The sequence below is a fragment of the Capronia epimyces genome (assembly GCF_000585565.1).
Source record: "Capronia epimyces CBS 606.96 chromosome Unknown aczIQ-supercont1.3, whole genome shotgun sequence".
In the NCBI taxonomy this organism is placed as follows: Eukaryota; Fungi; Ascomycota; class Eurotiomycetes; order Chaetothyriales; family Herpotrichiellaceae; genus Capronia; species Capronia epimyces.
The window spans coordinates 1,684,652-1,703,068 of NW_006912906.1; the positions used below are offsets into that span (position 1 = coordinate 1,684,652).

The following is an 18,417-nucleotide window of genomic DNA, read 5'->3' on the forward strand; positions in this document are numbered from 1 at the left end:
CCCAATTATCGGGGAAAATTAGTCCAGTGTTGTCCCAATACTGTAGGCCCCAGTCGGTATCGTCCTGCTGGGCTCCTGCCAGTTGAAGAGCGTCCTGGTTGTACGAGTACAAGTCCCGCCAACCGATGTCTGAGAATTCACCGCATTCTTCTTGGTGCTCTTCAGGGGTAGCAGCGCTACCATAGTGACCATGACCGCGTTCCCTTTCCCTCCTTGACGGAGGATGGGTGACTTTGCGTGCCTTGCCGATCCTGAGCTCCTGCTGCAGTCTCTCTGAGCTCTCCTCGAACAAGCGAAGGATGATTTCGGCGTTGAGCCAGTACCCGGCCAGGATGGCGAGGCAATCCAGCGCGACATCAAACCTCCGCAGAGCATCGACGGCAAGAATAGGGTTGGCCGTTCGCATTTCCGCGCTCAATTGGATTAAAGTGGTGAAGAGGACGTTCACGGACGAGATCCAAAGAAAGCGGATCTCATTATTCTCCCGCAGCTGGTCAAACAAATCCGTAATTGTATTGGCCGCAGAGCTGCAGATATCTACGGGTCCTTGGTCAACGATCGATGATTCGCAATCTGTTGCGGAGATGTCAACTTACCGGCATCATTCGACCTCGACACGCTGACGCTGGCAGTCTTGCCCGGGGGCGGACGGTGCAAGAGGATCAGAAAGTTGTTATACGTCAAGAGCAACACCTTGGACCAGATGGTCGAGTCGGCGGACCGAGGCCGCAGATGTGAGGGCAAGCAGCTCCACCAATCCGCGATGATCTCGTCGGCGATGGTGGAGGAGTTGCGATGGACTTCCTCACTCCTCTTGAGGGGGAAGTGGTCGCGCAGGATTCTTGATATCCGAGAGCATAAATCGGTATGTTGGATAACGAAATCAACTTGAGCGAGTCGACCGACCCCTTCGAAGTCTCCTGGGGTCAAAGGAGGCACATCGCACTCGTCGAGATGGATGGCCTGCGGCCGTCCATAGGACAAAGACACCATCACGTCGAACTGGACCAGGATCCAAAAGACCCGTCTCCAGATTCGCCTGTCATGGGCCACCAGGGTGCTGGACCCGCAGTCACGATGCATCCCCAGCCCCAATGCTGTTCGTGCTGCGATACCAATCCAGTGATAGGAGTTGGCACCGACATCTTCCACGCCCTCAGAGTGCCATGTTAAAAGCAGCGCGGCTTGCACGACAACGTCTCGGTTCCATTCGAAGCGAGCATCGAAGAGCATCTTGGCGCGACGGAAGAACATGGTTTTCAGCGAATCCCGATCCGGCCGGTCGCGTGCAACATGAGCGCCTACCATGAGCACGGCCTGGAGGACAAGGAGAGAAGGAGGATTCCGAGGGTCCCGGGCTCTATACTGGGCCATGAATATCTCCTCGTCCAGGATTGGGAATCCCGGGTTGACGTGGATGAAATACTGCTCCAGCAACTCGTCCACCAAGGTTCTCGAAGGAAGCACGAATGCCTCTCTCGGGATCCGTTCCAGTTCATGGCTGGTATAGTGACGGGAGATTTGATCGGCCGGGAAGTGGTGCACGGAAGGATTCTTGGTCCTGTGGCGGATCAGGTAATTAATGTTCGAATACTCCTGTCCGACATATGCAATGCGAACACCGCTCTGCATCACGCGGCTGTCGACGTCGTCTTGAGACAGCATCTCCACCAAGTGTCGTTTGACTGTCGAGTCGTCGATGTGGATCAATGATGTCGGCGATGCGGTGCTGTGCTCAACAACCTTGCCCTGAGGAGATGGTTGGGGAGAGGTGTTGGCCAATTGTGAGAGGGGAGGTTGCAGTGGTGAACATAGCACCCTTTGCGCCTCTGCGGGCGCACTGTGAGGACTCCGGGGTTGGTTGTGCCTTGCTTTGGTTGGTAACGGGGCTAGAGGCTTGATGGCTGGACGCCTTTGAGGACGATGCTTCTCGTACGGGACGCAGGGAGCGCCGACCATGTGGCACTTCGAACAAGGCAAGCCTTCCACCCTGTCGCATCTGACCTTTCGGCCATGACAGCGCCGACAGGCACCGCTCGAGTGCTTGGACACGACTCCGCGGTTCATGGCAGTACGGTGAGACAAATAGGTCAAGGAACGGAATTCGCACGAGTCAGAAGGAAGAAGACTCATTCCCGACACGTTGACATAGACTCCGTGAACGGGGTGGTGCCTGGCATGAGATTGCTCCCGCATAGGAGGTTCAGGGCGGAGCATATTGCAGGCGGAAGCGGGCTTCATCGCCCTCTGTCTGCTTCACTCTGTGTTCACGCAGTGGGAAGCTCCGTCTTCACGGCCATTGATAGGCCGTCGATAAAACTCGTGGGACGGAGAAGGGGCCGGTTAGATATCTGTGCTCGACTGTGGCATTGTGGGTTCGGCGCCGACAGCCAATCGATTAGAGCGAAAGGGGTGGAGCCTTGCGCCGCCATTATCGACCGTAATCAAGAAGATCCTGGTGTCGCACACTCAGCTAGGCCAACCCTTTGATACCGGCTGCTGGTAGTTGGAATCCTATCAAAACATCGCCGTCGGTTTGGGAATATTGAGTCGACGGTTGATATGGCCCTGGATCGATATATGGATGGGGTTGTACCCATCAACCATTTCGGTTTTGCCAATATCAGTGTTGTGACACCGTCAGGCCATTTCGTCCACCTGCACGATGCAAGATCCGATCGAGAAGACCGCTGCTCCGACAGTGCAGAGCGCCGACTCCGAGCTTGGCCAGTTGAAGGCAATCCCGCTGGAAGACGGCAATGAGTATGCAGGCACGTCAGGCAGCGCCCCCAAGGGTCAACTGAGGCGCAAGTTCAAAACCCGCCACGTTCAGATGATCGCTCTCGGGGCCAATATCGGCAGCGGTGTATATGTCAGCTCAGGCAAGGTCCGCACACACTCTCTCCCTCCCTCTGTCGTTGCCAGCGAGCCCCCCAGCTGGCGCTCTACGTTGCCATCTCACGACTGACATTGCACCGTGAGGCAGGCACTTCGCTATGGCTCGGCTCCTGGTATGATCATCGGCTATGGCCTGATCTGCACCATGGCGATGATGATGTTGAACATCTTGTCGGAGGCACAATGTCTGTTCCCAACGAGTGGCAGCTTCATCGACCACGCGTCCCGGTTCGTCGACCCGGCCTTGGGGTTCGCCATCGGCTTCGCTGAATGGTTTGGCGCTCTCACCGTCGTAGCAGCCGAGGGGGCCGTCGTCCCTGTCGTGATCAGCTACTGGACCACTTCTGTCCCTGCCGCAGCCTGGTATACCATTTACCTGGTGATTGTGCTTGGTCAGGTATGCCTGCAGTGATCTCCGCGTCCTGTCCTCATGCTGCGAACCGAAATTCTGACCATGCTTGCAACAGCACGTCCTCCCAAACCGCGTATTTGCAGAATTCGAGTTCGTCACCGGCGCCTTGAAAGTCTCCATCACCTTCATCGTCCTCTTCGTCATGTTGATCATCTGCTGCGGATATGGTGGCAGTGCCATCGATCGAGGCTACAATTACGAACATCTGTCCGCCTTCCCCAACGGCTTCAAGGGCGTGGCTATCGTGTTTCTGCTGGCGGCCTGGGCCACGGGCGGGCAGGAAATCATTGCAATTGCTTCGGGAGAATCTGCATTTCCGCGATGGGACCTGCCTCGGGCATCCAAAAATCTCCTGGTTCGCATCTTTTTGATATACATGTCTGCCTGTGTTTACATTGTAAGTCTGGGCCTGTACTTGGTATGTTTCGGTGTTCAGTGATGCTAACAAGCCCCCCCAGACTGTCCTGGTTCCGTACACAGAGCCAGGTCTGCTCGGCAGCAGCAACGTGGCGGCGTCGCCGTTCATCATTGCAATGGGCAAAGTGGGCATCAAGGTCCTTCCCGACATTGTCAACGTGGTGCTTCTGATCGGCCTGGCAGGCATCGGATCGGAGTCCATGTTTATCGCGTCCCGAATCCAGACTGCCATGGCACGCATGGGCATGTTTCCAGCCATCTTCGGCAAGGTTGACTCCCTCGGACGACCGCTCTACTCGAACCTCACCTGTGCCGCCATCAGCATCGTCATGACCTACATCAATTGTTCCACCGGCGGCGCCATTGCCTTTGCATGGTTCAGCTCCGTGTCGGCCACGACCACCTTCTTTGCATGGCTGACCATTCCGATCACCAATTTCTGCATGCACCGTGCTCTGAAGGCGCAGAGCGACCCGGCGCTTGAGATGAAGCACGCGTTCAAAGTGCCGTACTTTCCACTCGTGCCAGCACTGCTCTTCGGCTGTACCCTCTTCACTCTGGCTTGCACCATCTACACGTCGGCCAGCCCGATCAGCGATGCACCATCCGCGAGTATCTTTTTCCAGAACATGCTCTGCATGCCTTTGTTTTTCTTTGCCTACTTCGCTTGGAAATTGTGGTTTAGGACCAAGTTGCAGGACCCGGCCACTGCCGACCTAAAAAGCGGTCGACGACACCTCTCGGAGGAGGACCTGGCAACTCTGGACGCGTACTATGCGCAGCCATGGTGGAAGAGACTGTTGAGCTATGTCACTTTCTAAGCAGCCAGAGTGACGGGTGATGGGTGATGGATTATCTGCGGAGGTATGTCCGGAGCTAGACTCATGACAAGCAAGCTTTCGAGTCCTGGGGGCTGCAATCGAGATGGAGCCCGGCACGCTTGAACCATTTGGCCTGTACCCTGGTCACCGCCGGAAGCGACGATAAGGAGAGAGGCGGTGGTAGGACGGAATGCAATGCAATACAATGCGCCCTTCAAGGATTGTTAATAAAGGCAGCGGCAGTAGCGGCAGAATGATAAATCGACTCTGTAGTAAGCTGCGGACTGGCATGACACCAGCGGCCGCTTCGTACAACAACCCCAAGGAGAAAAGCGCAGGCTCCTCATAAAGCCGATGCACTGACATCATCTTCTCATTCTCATTGGTGGCATCTTCCCCAGCAGGCGCATCTCGCTGACTAACACTCAACATGACATCACCGGCCATCTCTAATTGGGTCTGGCCTGTTAGTAATGTACGACAGTACGACAGCAACACACACCACCTCTCCCACTCTCCCATTCGAGAATCCCATTCTCCCATCCCGCGCGCTCCCTGCGGCAATTAGAATTTGAGACCACCGTTACAGCCGGGGCTCGAGCTCGGGCTTTGTGACAAGGGAAAAGATAAATATGGCGATGGCGGGCTGTGGTGGCTCATATCGGCCTCAAGCCATCAACCACAACCACACAAACACAAGCGGTGTTGAACACCACCCATTTTCCCAGCACTCCGCCCCTGTGCTCTACATTGGGATACACCCCAAGTGCCAGTATGTCCAACATTGATATCGATATCGAAAAGGCCTCGGGTCCGACCAGGAAATCCAGCAACAACGACAGCGACAACGACTCATTGTCGTCGGCCTCCGATAGCACAGATCTCGAGAAGGCTGAGACGGTGCCTGATCGTGCCCTCGTCCCCCCCACAACCCCTACTACCACCGCTCACAAGGCTGAGCTATGGAGGTCCCGCTCAGTAGCGACCGATGGATACTCCACCCACAACCTCCAAGAAGACGAAGATGACGGTATAGACAGTTATCTGGCCGTGCAGCGGACTCCGACAGATGCGTATGAGGTCCGCTGGGACGGGAAGGATGACAAGCTGTCGCCCCGGAACCTCAGCCTTCCCCGGAAGTGGCTCATCGTGTGCATTGTGTCTTTCTGCTCTTTTCTCGTGTGAGTATTCTGGCCTCATCCTTGTGCTAGTGCCATGAAACCCCTTCGGAAGTCCTGACCGACCAGATAGAACCTGCACGTCTTCTCTCTATGCTGTCACGTACGGACAGATCATGGAAGAATTCCATGTTTCCCGAGAGGTCGCTACGCTAGGGCTGTCAACCTTCGTAGTAGGCTTAGCCGTGGGACCCATGATGCTGGCTCCGCTGAGTGAGGTAGGTACCTTCTTCTCTCGCTCGCCCACCTTGAACCTTTGTCCTGTTAACATTGGCCCCCAGTTCTACGGCCGGAGACCCATCTATCTCGCCTCGATGGGCTTCTTTGTGATATGGCTCATTCCGGAAGCGGTCGCCCATAACATCGCTACTATGCTGGTAGGTCGATTTTTCGACGGACTGGCCGGTAGTGCATTTCTCGCCGTTGCCGCCGGCTCGGTGGTGGATATGTTCGAGCCCAAACAGATTGCTTTCCCCATGATGATCTATACCGCCACTCCCTTCCTCGGTCCTGCTGCTGGCCCAATTCTGGGAGGATTCATCAATCAGTTTACCTCATGGTATGGCTACCCTTGCTCAAGCTTCATCTTGTTTTTTCAAGAGTGCTAATCAGATTCCCTTCTCAGGCGATGGTCATTCTACTTCCTCCTCATCTGGAGTGGGGCTCTATTCGTCGCCGTCGTCCTTCTTGTGCCAGAGACCTTCCCCAAGATTCTGCTAAAGAACAAGGCGCAACGAAAGCGAAAGGAGACGGGCAATGACAGATGGTGGGCCCCCGCCGAAAGGAATGACGCCTCCGTCCTCCACACCATTATTCATGCTTGCTACACGCCCTTTCAGCTGCTCATCTTGGAGCCGATGTGCCTGCTGCTCTGCCTCTACTCGGCCATTCTTCTCGGCATTGTCTATCTGTTCTTTGGCGCGATTCCTCTGGTCTTTCGCGTCAATCACGGCTTTGAGCTTTATCAGGGTGGTTTGGCATTTTTGGGCCTGGGAATTGGCATGATTGTCGGCGTCATGACCAATCCCTACTGGCATAAGAACTACGAACGTTTGGTGCGAGGCTACGAAGAAAAGACTGGGCAGAAAGGGATCAAGCCCGAGCCAGAGTTCCGACTACCTCCCGCCATGGCTGGCGCCGTCCTTGTTCCAGTCGGCCTCTTCTGGTTCGGATGGACGACTTATTCAAGTGTGCACTGGATCGTTCCGATCATCGGAAGTGGTGTTTTTGGTACTGGGTGAGTTTTGCATCCCGTCCTGTCCGTGCACACAAATCTGTCTTTCTAACCGTCAGGGTTAATAGTGTCTTCCTGGCCTTCACTGGGATCTTGACATTCCTTGTCGATGCATATGCCGACTATGCTGCAAGTGCCGTCGCAGCCAACGTGCTCGTGCGACTAGCCTTCGCTGCAGCATTTCCCCTGTTTGGCGTCCAGAGTAAGTGAAGGCGTTTGGCGACCCGCATGAGAGAAGAGACCGGCTCTAACCATAGCTACAGTGTATGAAGTACTCGGTTATCAATGGGCTTCTTCCCTATTGGCATTTCTTGGGCTTGCTTGCTTGCCGCTTCCATTTCTGTTTTTCAGGTACGGACGACAGCTTCGTGCCAGAAGCAGATTCCAGGTCAAGACCGAGCTATGAGTTTGGTATATTATATACTACCTAATGAAGCGAGAATCCATGTCCGTGTTAGATACTTGATAGATGTTTGGCAACTCGGCTATTGCTATTAAAAGAATCTAATCCATCTGTACCAATTTGACCGCTAAGAGCAGAAAAGGCTATCGTCATCGTCGTGCTTCGGCCATGCCTTTCATCGGTTTTCATCGGTTTTCATGTCCTTCATTAGGTACCGAAGAGTACTAAATTCAATGGGATAGTCACCTAACAGTACATCTTCAATCATAGGTATCTTCAATCATAGGTATCGTGAATCATAGGTATCGTGAATCATAGGTATCGTGAATCATAGGTATCGTGAATCATAGGTATCGTGAATCATAGGTATCGTCAATCATAGGTATCTCCAAGACGATCTAGCTCATTCAAGTCGCTCTTGAAAGAAATGTTTCCGTCCCGTAACTTTCTACCGAGCAGCGTGAGCAGTAGAAACCACTGCCATGGATGAACCCACGTGGTACATGTTGATGAAACCTGTTTCTTGGCCTACTCAGGTGGAGAATCTTCTCTGAGGTCTGCTAAGCGTAATCTCGTTCCAGATGGTCGATGGCGTTCAAACAGGGCCGCGGCTGCTGATCTGACTCTAGAGTCTTGGTCCTGTAGTCGCGCTTCTACCTGGTTGAGGATCTCGTCTGAGAGGAGGGAGGAGTGAACTTGAAGCACATATAAGGCCGTGCATCTGACTGCCCGGTTTTCGTCCTGTAGTCGTGCTACCACCTGGTTGAGGATCTCGTCAGAGAGGGAGGATTGATGTCGAAGCACATGTAAGGCCTCGCATCTGACATCCCGGTCTTGGTCCTGCAGTCGTGCTACCACCTGGTTGAGGATCTCGTCTGAGAGGAGGGAGGAGTGAACTTGAAGCACATGTAAGGCCTTGTATCTGACTTCCCAGTATTCGTCCTGCAGTTGTGCTACCACCTGGTTGAGGATCTCGTCTGAGAGGGAGGATTGATCTCGAAGCACACGTAAGGCCGTGTATCTGACTGCCCAGTATTCGTCCTGCAGTTGTGCTACCACCTGGTTGAGGATCTCGTCAGAGAGGGAGGATTGACCTTGAAGTACTCCTAAGGCGTCGCATCTGACATCCCGGTCTTGGTCCTGTAGTCGTGCTACCACCTGGTTGAGGATCTCGTCTGAGAGGGAGGATTGACCTCGGAGTACTTCTACGGCCGCGGATCTGACGCCGTTGTTTTTTTCGTCAAGTAAAGACCCCATAGAGTTGATAATGTACGGCTGGAGTCTTGGCCAGCTTTGTAGCGCATTGAGAACCGATATCTTCGCCTGATCAGGGCCTTCCCGTAATATAGAGTCCAGCATCTGCCTGGGAAATTCCATTCCAGAGGCTAGATATCGGGCAAATTTGAAATTATCTCTTAAACGCAGCCACTCGGAAGTTTTATCTTCTAACTCCCTCCGAAGCAAAACGAGATCATTGCTGCTATTCGAATGACTTACTTCGCTTAAGCATTGCATAATCAGTCGCTGGTGGCGGATATGGGAATGCTCCCCAATTGTCTTGAAGAATCGTCTCGTATCGTCTTCTCCAGGCTGAAGCAACCCAACGACAAACCGCCACATGATGTTGTAGTTTTGTTGGTGTTTATGCTTTTGAAGAAAACTGGCGGGAGAAATTTCCTCAACGCTTCTGTTGTCGGGTTGCAGACATTCAAGCGGGCTTTGACTTCTCCAGCGGCGTACGAAGTACCGAGCAGCAAAGTATTCTTGAAAGGTCAAGTGTAAGAAATGAAAACTCTGGCCATGATTCTCTGGTGCAGATTCCGACGTCCGTAGAAAAGAGATATTGTGCAAGACTCGATAGAGCAAGGGAAACGACTGCGGTTCTTCGAAGTGTTCGCACATCGTGTCCAGAAAGTGTGGAGTAAAGTTGATAACGTTGGCATGTAGTCCAGTAAATGCTAGAGTTTCAAGCAGGCGCATCTCATTTTGGACGATTCCCCTGATCTCTGACGGTAGGGCGAGCCGGAGAGTAGTGCCACCCAAGAGTCTTCCACCAACAATTTTATTTAACCGCACGATATCCTTCCTCCACAGCTTGTGCTCAATTGCTCCGTACACGGCGGTCATGGTATCTGGTACACTTCTGAAGCTGTCACCATATTCCCAGGTGAGGCAGAGCGCGTCCAGTAGAATAGGGACGCGAACGAGACCCTGGATGAGCTCATGATCTTTGAGAAATGTGTCGATTTGCTCAGCTTGCTGTGAACCAGAAAACGTTTTTTTGAGGTAGGCTGTCACCTGGTCAGGGTAGAAACCGACGGTTTCCAACTCAAGGTCTGGAGAATATAGGCGATTTGGGAGTACGGCATCTGGTCGAGTTGTGATGATAACGTTAGGCTGATTTAGAAGATAGAGCAGCAACTGAAAGACACCTCCATCCTCTGGAATGTCCTCAGATACTTCATCCAGACCATCGAGGACAAACAGTGTTCTGCCGTTTTTCGAATCGACGACTCTCTCGTGCAGTCTGCGTGCGATGGATGCCCCATCAATGTGGGCAAGGAAGAATACATCACGGAATAGATCCTGGATACTGGATCCCTCAACCTGTACCTTCAACTTGCGTAGCGGGATCCAGAGCAAGCGGCGGAATGAATCAGCCCACATAGCATTATGGGTAAAGTCATAGACAACCTTCTTACACAAAGTGGTCTTTCCCATTCCTGCCTGTCCTCGAATCAAAATGCGTCGAGGTCGTTTTGCACCACCGCTCGGTCCTGTACACGGGCCGAAAAGTGTCGACAATGGCACCTGTGTCTGTTCACCCCGTTCCGTGATGTGTAGTCGAGAGAGTAGTGAAAAGGGAGAGGATTTAGACGCAATTTTGGAGGAAGATGCTGGTGCATCTTGACGGTGTCGCCGTACAATAGCAAGATTGATGTAGCACTGGTCCATCGGTAGCTCCTGGCCAGACAGTCGTACAATCTTGAGATTGTCTGGACAGTAACACTCTTCGCGAATCCAGGAATCCATTCCCTCGAGTGACTTGCTCCTTGGAAGCTTATCGATCTCTTCTTGAAGTCGGAGGAAGGCGTTCTCTTCTCCTTCACCATAGATCAACGGCATAAAGACTCCGAAAATTCCGAGCAGACAGTATGCCTTGTCTTCCCTTTTTTTGGTGTTACGGTTCCTGACCCATTGCATCCGCTCCTCGATGGTGAACTGATCTACAGGTGACTCACCGCGGAGAAGGCTAATCGGTAGACCAGTGACCTCGTGTATCTGCTGTTCAAGCGTTGCCTTGTTACCCAATCGCTCTTCTTCTCTCGAGAAGAACTCGACGGAGGCTGGCGCAATAAGTTCCTGGAGCGTCCATCCCCTTGTAAACCATTTGCTTCCTCGAAAGGCTTGTTTCCATGTCCGCCTCGAGTAGTCATCATCTTGATCGCGTGATACATCTGAGAGATAGACGTAGCATTTGACGGCGTCACGATACCAGCGGAACATCGAGGTAATAGCCTCATGCAGCTCGTTGAAATCAGCTTTATTGATGCAGCACGTGTCCACCCAGAAGTATTCCAGCTGATCCTTTCTAGCTTGTTCGCCGCAGAACCGAATCTTCGCGTAGCCAGCCTTATTCTTGAAACTTCCACGTTGGAGGTCGTCGAAATCAACCTCATCTTGATCAGGCCCCCAAGTATGCGAGAGGATCGCGTACGGAGGAATGGCATCGTGAAATTCGGTCAGAGTTGGTTCGCCTTGACCGTCGAACTTCAAAAGGCGCATTGTATCGGTCTGGCTCTTGCGAGCCGGGTCGGGCGGTGTTCGACAGTCGTTGCGTCAATAAGTAGGACGGGATGGCAATCGAATGTATCTGCCGACGCAGAGTTTGGAGCTATAGCCAGGACTGAGGCAACGATTGCATAAAGGCATGATCAAGAAAGTTTAATCAGGCTGAAAGCGCTTCCTCAAACGACGCGGCTAACGCTAGCCAGCAAGACAACCTAATGATTTCAGGGAAGGAACACATCACATGCTCTCTCGGCAGGCAGCACGCAGCACGCAGCAGTCATGCGATATCTGTACTCTATGCGGAGTACAAATGCACAGCCTCGATGGATGGAATCAGCCTCGAGTCTGCCCTGGCTGTGCTTGTTAGTTCATAGATGCTATCCCCCGCAGCGGCAGCGGGGTGCCGGTGAAACTAGACTGCGCAACGGGCCGGGTTGGATCGCATTTCGACCTCTTCCCTCTTCCTACCCCGTCCGCTAAACTCGTAAAGCCTAGCAAAAAGCTTTCCGGGATTGCTACCCGCGAAAACCCACGAGTACTCGCAAATTTAGGTATCTACTTGGATAAGATAGATAAATATACCTACTAATATGTCTAACCTAAAGAGTAAGTGGTAAGATATCTAGTCTGACATAGTACTTGAAAAGTCGCCCTTGTTATATCAGCCATAGTTCTTTCCATTGTCGGTGCGAAGAAGAAGAAGAAGAGGAAGAATGCGAGACGTCATGGCTTTGGCCGTCTCGGGGTCTGGCCTTGGTGGAGTTTCTGCTGGCAGATGACCTTTTCTTTTTATAGTAGCCGGTCACTCCCCAGCGACTATATTGACCATCGCCGTCGTCCTTCAACAGTAGCATCAGAGGACCAAGGGAGAGGAAATCAGCAGCAATAGTAGTGGCAGTGGCAGTGGCAGTGGCAGTGTCGGGGGAGGGCAGTAGGTTTGCCATCACGTCGTCGTTGCCGTCATCTTCACCCTCTTCTTCCTCGTCTCTTCTTTTTGGGTCTCCTGGCACCGAAAGGTACAACTGCTGCGATCTGCGCCAGCGGCCCGCCTTGCGTTTCACATAGTACCCGGTCTTATAGCCTAGAGACATTATATCAGCCTGCTCCAGCCATCCTTTCACACGCAGTCGGCCGCTTAGGCGGTCTTGGTCCTTCAGAGCCAGGATTTGCATCACGTCGAGCCATGTGGTCCACGGCCAGAGCCGGCCGTCTTTGTCTTCCACGTCGACCTCGACATCCTCTAGCTCGTCGATGGGCATGCCCAGGAATTTGGTGTAGGAGAGTCTCCCCGTCCAACCCAACCACGTCCACGACGGAAAGGTTGGTCGCCGTCTGATTGTCATCTTCTCCCCCACTGAGCCGGGTATGTGGTACCAACATAGCGCCTCCATGAGGGATTTCACAGGCTTGAGGTCGCCCTCTTTCTCTGGTTCCGCTTGGTCGGAGGAGGAGCTGGCTTCATTACCCTCGCTGTAGTCTTCGTCGTCGTCAGAGGCGGCTTCGTCGTCATCAGAACCGGTTTCATCGTCTCCGGGGCGTCTCTTAATGATAGGCACTCCATAAAAGTGGTAGATTGGCCTTTTGAGTCTCCTCAAGCGGGTAAAAACCGACAGAAATGCATTGAGGGCGTCCAAGTCATATGTCACGTTCCGGCCACTGTATGCCTCGATCTGCAAGCACAGAACCATCTGCTGCATCGTCGGAGGGCCATCACCCACATCTGCCAAACCAAAGACAATGCTATCGTCGTGTTGAAATTGCCAAACTTGGATGTGGGCAGGATGATCAAAAACCTCGCTGTACATGGTGCTGCGGCATTCAAACACCACTTGATGCTCGGTGAAGAAGAGCCGTCTCGCGGAGAAGATGCCTTCCTGGTAAGTCCATCCGCGCGTCATCCAACCGGAGCGGCGGACAGTGTAGACAGGGTTCGGGAGTGTCGAACGCAACGTGAGGCCTTGGACGCGCACGGTGGGCTGTGGAAGCCTCGACCGGGTCGTCACCCCAGGCAGGCCGAAAGAAGAGTCCTTGCCACCGGCTGCGACAATGGTGGCGACGCTGCACTCGTAAATTTGGTCCATACAGGAGATCTGCGACGCTTTTTCGCGCGCATCTTCCTGGTCGATGCAGTATTTGTCGATCCAAAGGTATCGGTAGCCTAGTCGACGCGTCACCTCGATCGAGTCGGTGACCACCAAGGCCATCTTGACGGGCATCACCAGTACCGGGACATTCTCCGAGTCCAACTTCTTGACTGGTCCATCACCGCGTTCTTGGGTGCTGCCCCAGACGTAGCTCAAGGCCAGATACTGGCAGCTCTGCGGGGCCTTGACGATCTCTAGTGTGTTGCAGTCGATCACCTTGACGCATGGTGGATCTTTGAACCGGACCGGTTGACATTCTTCTTCATGATGATTCCGACACTGGTCCAGCCATCCATTAAGGACATGGTAGGGGATTTGGTCAGCCACGATCCGTCTTGTTTGTAAACTCCACGGCTTCGTCTCGGCCTTAGCTTTCGCCTTGGCCTTCTCCTTCCTCGTCCCTTTGCTGGTAGAAGGTGAGGCTGTGGTGGAAGGAGGAGGAGGATACTCTGAGCTGTCACCATCTGGCTGCACTGGGGCAATCATCCCCATCCTATACCAGCAGTGATGCCCAGGATAAGAGCCGCTCGCTCCCACAGGCGCAAGACCGAGCATGACCTGGGGCTGCAGACCAGACACGTCTGGTCTGGCCTGCTCACCTCTCTCCTGACCCAGATAGGCGTGTCCCACTGTGATTGCTCGGAGTTCAAAGTGACCCGATGGATCAATGTCCGGAAAGGTGTGAGACTCCTCATCTAGAATGCACTCACACGTCTTGTCTGTCTGGCGACCTAGAGCCATGCTGGCGAAGAAATGGCAGAGGGGACACGAAGATTGCTTCATGTCTTCCACCTTGCCCAGCTCTGCCACAACGTAGTCATTCCCTCTTCTGACCGCTTTCTCGTATTTTTGAAACACGCGCTTGATATTGAGATCACGACAGCGTCCGCAGAGACTTGCTGGGCCTTGGTGAGTTGAGGCGGTGTCGACAGCCTGGTCGACATTAGGCGAGATAGAGAGCTTCTCCATGGCTGGAAGGTACGTAGCACTAGGTAACGAGATCATCTACCGGGCGGCGGCTCCAGCAAGTTTGCTTTTTAGAATGATTTCATCGGCTACTAGTAAATGCCTGGTTCTTTGTCACTGTTACTTGGTATCTTCAGTATAAGTCCTCCTCTTTCCTTCTCGTTACTAGTCGTACTTAGTAGGTACATGAGTACGGAGTAGTGCGAGGAGAGGAGAAGACGAAAGTCTCGAGTTCTGCAAGTGACATGCTATGTCCTGTACGGATACGTGGTTTCAGCTGAAGGGTACCTATACACAAGTACCGGTGTTACTGCAGTACGTAAGGGTACCTGAGGTATCTTAGGTAGGTAGGTAACTGTTCACTAGGACTCGACACACCGGTTCTGGGCGGCTTAGAATCACCAATGAGAGCCCGACACGTCTAAGCACAACTTCGACTGCCAGTACACTAAAGCATGGTACGAAGTAACCTTCTCTTGCGTGATTTTCCGTAGTGTACAAGTTGTGGGCGAGTCTGAGTCCTGTCACCAGAGGGCCGGATTTCCTCTGGACCCAGCATAGAGCCCGAGGCCCTCCATCATGCCCTGTCCAGTGCCACTCTCTTCGACTAACCTTCGTGTACGAGAGGATCCTTTGGCAGCTGCACCTTCCAGTCCTTGCCCACCTCGTTCTCTCCCCAAGCATAAGGGCCATTGTCGAAGGTGTTGGTGCGGCGCATGTCCCGTGGGTACTTGAAGATGTACTCCGACGCGTCGAGAGCTCGATGCCAGACAGCGGTATTGTCCCACATGACGGCATCGCCAGGCTGCTCCCAGGTGAGCCGGTAGACATATTTCGGCTGGGAGCCGTGCTCAATCAGCTCCCGTATCATCCTTTGACTCTCCTCGACAGAATACCCTTGGAATCTGTAGGTGTAGCTGGTGACATAGAGATTCTTGCGCCCGCTTCCCTCGTGTGGGTAGACAGCCTTGAAGTGAGAGATGGACCAGTCGTACGGATCCACGTCTCGATACAGATCCGGGGCGGCCGAACGGCGATTGTGAAGTAGGGAACAGTCGCACACCACGTTTTCTAGCCTGTCCTTCCAGTCTTCGCTGAGGTCGTCGTAGGCTGTCCTGGAGTCGGCAAATTCAGTCTCGCCACCAGATCCCTTGGGCGGAAGTTCCACCGCCCGGAGCATAGAATACTTGTCTCTTCGCGGGTGGTACTGCATGTCGGCGTGCCAGAGCTCGTTGCCCTTCTTCAGCAGCGTGATGGCGCGGTCGCTGGTTTTGACAATCTCGCCAGAGTCGTCCAAGTTGGACACGTCGAAAAGGTGTGGCTGGTCTGGGAAGCGGCCTCGACGACGGATAAAGGGCATCGAGTCCAGTTCTCCGAACCGTCGCGTGAACGAAACATGGGTGTCGTTGTCCATGTTCGCCTGGCGGAAAACGAGAACGCCATATCGGTCGATCCCTTCTTGCACTTCTGCGATGACCGAGTCAGGGATGGGCTTGGAAAAGTCCAGTCCCTCCACTTCAGCTGCGAAGGTTGGGTGAAGAGGCTTGAACTGGAGTGTTTTCGGGGCGGACATATCGCATGGATGTGGGTTCTAGTGGCTTGCCGTCAGGTCAGTGCAGTCCAAAAGTCAAGTGGGCCATGGCTAGATATCAAGGGAGCTTAGGTGAGTCTAGGACGATCCAATATCGTGAGAATGAGAATGTTTAGACTTTATAGAACTTGACATCAGACATCAGACATCAGGCTTCATCGTGATCACTTAAGGGAGCGAAGATGGGGGCGGATCTTGGTTCTGGGTGCAGCAAGCGAGGCGGAATAGGAATACTTCATGTTCACGTGAGGAGACTGTAGGTAAGGTACCTACTCCTACCGCACTTTCCACCTACCCAGAGTCGATTTCGATTCCGATTCCGCAGCCAGCCGTGGTGAATCGCCTTGCACCAAGCAGCGGAACTACCATACAAATGCACTGCGTCCCACAGCCACCGGTCCGAGTCACATCTCAGAACGCAGAACGGCTCCCCGCCCAAATCCTCCAGAATTCTTCCTCCACCTTCCTTCCGCTACAAGTCCCATGGCGGAAAAAGAGCTAGCAGACCCTGTCCAAGCGGGCGGAGGTGGAAGATTGGCGCAGCACAATGGACAATGGTGGTGTACATCATCTGGCATCTGACCTCTGACCTACCCTGTCAACAGAGTACAGAGTACATGGTATTTTTCTGGTTGTGATAGACTTCAATTATCAGCCCCCAAGCTTTCTTCTTTTTCGTTTTGGACCGCAGCTCAGGCTCGACACAGACACAATGGCGACGTGGGACCCAGATTCCGACTGTCTCCCAAAGTTGAACGAGCTACCAAAGATACCGGGTGCGCCCGAGCATGCGGCTTGGTTCTGGGGACCGAACGATGAGGTGAAGTCGCGGGCCTTCACCTTCATTATGCAACTTTCAGAGTCATTCTCATCACATCGCAATCCCGTCCGGCCCCAGAGATCAGAGATACCATGTACTAATGACCTTGCACCACAGTTAGGACGGTTGAATCTCCTCACACCACGAAGGGTCACTGAGGCTGCGAAGTTGATTCAGACGGGCGAGAGGGCGGGTTTGAAGTAAGACAGATCAACTGCACCACCCCCATCCCATCTTTTGGATGTCACATCAAGTCCCTACAAACGCACTACCCGCCAGATCCAAGACAGAGGGCTGACCACTGGCTCCCGACGGAAAGTCTCCCTGCCGAGTGGCCGGAGCCTCCGTTCTTCGGCCGACAGGCTTTCAAGCACACGGTTGTGAAGGTCCGGCCGCATGCATTCGACGATCTGTACGAGTTGAACACGCAAAGCGGCTCTCAGTGGGATGGATTCCGACATGTGCGTTGCCTTTGTATCCGACGACTGCGTCTGCGTCTGCGTCTGCTTCTTTCTCCTTCTCCTTGCAGACGCGCTGCGCTCGAGTCATCTTATGGTGGACGACTAGAGAAAATGGGGAAAGACTGACTGGACCGAGTCGAGTAGGCTGGCATCAAGCACAACGATGGCTTTATCTGGTATAACAATGTACTACCACTGTTCTCCGAAGCCTAAGCCCGCAGTACGACACCATTTGAAGCGAACATTGATGCTAACCCCAGCTTCTCTTCTGTAGACGACGGTCAAACAAATCGAAGACAAGTCTGGCAAGATCGGGACCAGTGCTTGGGCTCATCGCGGCATTGGTATGCATCATATCTGTCTCTCTGTCTCCCCGTGTGTGACAAATCTCGCAGCAAGGAAAAGCTGACCCGACCCTTCGAAATGTCATCTCTAGTTGGTCGAGGCGTCCTCATCGACTTCTACGACCACTGCGGAAAGTCATACGATCCATTCACACCGCGTAAGATCACGGCCAACGAGATCAAGGCCTGCGCCAAGGCACAGGGGGTGGAATTCCATTACGGTGACATTTTCATCGTGAGAACCGGCTTTTCAGACGCCTACAGGAAGCTCGACGAGAGACAGCGCGAGAAGCTGGGGACAAAGGCCTACCTGGATCTGCAATTTGCAGGCCTCTCGCGTGCCCACGAGACGGTGGAGCTCCTGCACGACAACTATTTCAGCGCCGTGGCCAGCGACGCTCCGGCCTTCGAGACGTGGCCGATGGACGAGCCCGAACACCTCCATCACTGGCTGCTTCCCCTCTGGGGCTGTCCGATCGGTGAGCTATGGGATCTCGAGGAGCTGGCTGCTTTGTGCAAGAAGCATCAACGGTACACATTCTTCCTCTCCAGTAGCCCGGCGAACGTGAAAGGCAAGTCAAGCCGGGTTATTGCCCGGTTGTCCCCCGGAGTAGTGAGACGAAACATTGTTGCTAACGACGGAACGTAGGCGGAGTCGGTAGTCACTCTAACGTTGTGGCCATCTTTTGAGAAGCGTAGGGCGTATGTGTACGTGTAGGACTCGCTGAGATCCTATGAAGCTGTGGTGGTATTCTTAGATAGGTCTTTAAGCAATACATGTATGTACCAGTCCAAAGAATCTCGAGATATCGGATCCAATCCACACTGTGGTACTGTGTACCTAGAATACTCGTACTAGTAGTAGTCAAGCTGAAGAGACTCTTAAGCGAGTCCTTGTCCTTGGTCTTTCCATGCGGTACGTAACCCTCTGTCGAA

At 53.4% G+C, this 18,417-nt stretch overlaps 7 protein-coding genes across 7 annotated transcripts; 3 read left to right on the top strand and 4 right to left on the bottom strand.

Moving 5' to 3' along the window:
* Positions 1 to 18: 18 nt before the first annotated feature.
* A1O3_03877 (uncharacterized protein) lies at positions 19 to 1,959 on the bottom strand (the record flags this gene model as incomplete). The annotated part of the gene is made up of 3 exons (XM_007734012.1): positions 19 to 40; positions 105 to 537; positions 597 to 1,959. 3 exons carry the CDS (start codon positions 1,957 to 1,959, stop codon positions 19 to 21), a joined length of 1,818 nt encoding a protein of 605 aa, XP_007732202.1.
* A 706-nt stretch (positions 1,960 to 2,665) lies between these two features.
* Positions 2,666 to 4,548, top strand: A1O3_03878 (uncharacterized protein; the record flags this gene model as incomplete). Its single annotated transcript, XM_007734013.1, has 4 exons — positions 2,666 to 2,887; positions 2,987 to 3,295; positions 3,366 to 3,707; positions 3,769 to 4,548. 4 exons carry the CDS (start codon positions 2,666 to 2,668, stop codon positions 4,546 to 4,548), a joined length of 1,653 nt encoding a protein of 550 aa, XP_007732203.1.
* A 774-nt stretch (positions 4,549 to 5,322) lies between these two features.
* Positions 5,323 to 7,170, top strand: A1O3_03879 (uncharacterized protein; the record flags this gene model as incomplete). The annotated part of the gene is made up of 5 exons (XM_007734014.1): positions 5,323 to 5,729; positions 5,800 to 5,944; positions 6,008 to 6,285; positions 6,352 to 6,963; positions 7,029 to 7,170. The coding sequence occupies 5 exons, from the start codon at positions 5,323 to 5,325 to the stop codon at positions 7,168 to 7,170; spliced, it is 1,584 nt and encodes a 527-aa protein (XP_007732204.1).
* A 721-nt stretch (positions 7,171 to 7,891) lies between these two features.
* On the bottom strand, positions 7,892 to 11,149 carry A1O3_03880 (uncharacterized protein; the record flags this gene model as incomplete). Its single annotated transcript, XM_007734015.1, has 1 exon — positions 7,892 to 11,149. The coding sequence occupies one exon, from the start codon at positions 11,147 to 11,149 to the stop codon at positions 7,892 to 7,894; it is 3,258 nt and encodes a 1,085-aa protein (XP_007732205.1).
* Positions 11,150 to 11,811: 662 nt separating this feature from the next.
* Positions 11,812 to 14,268, bottom strand: A1O3_03881 (uncharacterized protein; the record flags this gene model as incomplete). The annotated part of the gene is made up of 1 exon (XM_007734016.1): positions 11,812 to 14,268. The coding sequence occupies one exon, from the start codon at positions 14,266 to 14,268 to the stop codon at positions 11,812 to 11,814; it is 2,457 nt and encodes an 818-aa protein (XP_007732206.1).
* A 604-nt stretch (positions 14,269 to 14,872) lies between these two features.
* Positions 14,873 to 15,838, bottom strand: A1O3_03882 (uncharacterized protein; the record flags this gene model as incomplete). The annotated part of the gene is made up of 1 exon (XM_007734017.1): positions 14,873 to 15,838. One exon carries the CDS (start codon positions 15,836 to 15,838, stop codon positions 14,873 to 14,875), a length of 966 nt encoding a protein of 321 aa, XP_007732207.1.
* A 730-nt stretch (positions 15,839 to 16,568) lies between these two features.
* A1O3_03883 (uncharacterized protein) lies at positions 16,569 to 18,130 on the top strand (the record flags this gene model as incomplete). Its single annotated transcript, XM_007734018.1, has 4 exons — positions 16,569 to 16,876; positions 16,996 to 17,137; positions 17,412 to 17,481; positions 17,574 to 18,130. 4 exons carry the CDS (start codon positions 16,569 to 16,571, stop codon positions 18,128 to 18,130), a joined length of 1,077 nt encoding a protein of 358 aa, XP_007732208.1.
* Positions 18,131 to 18,417: the final 287 nt, after the last annotated feature.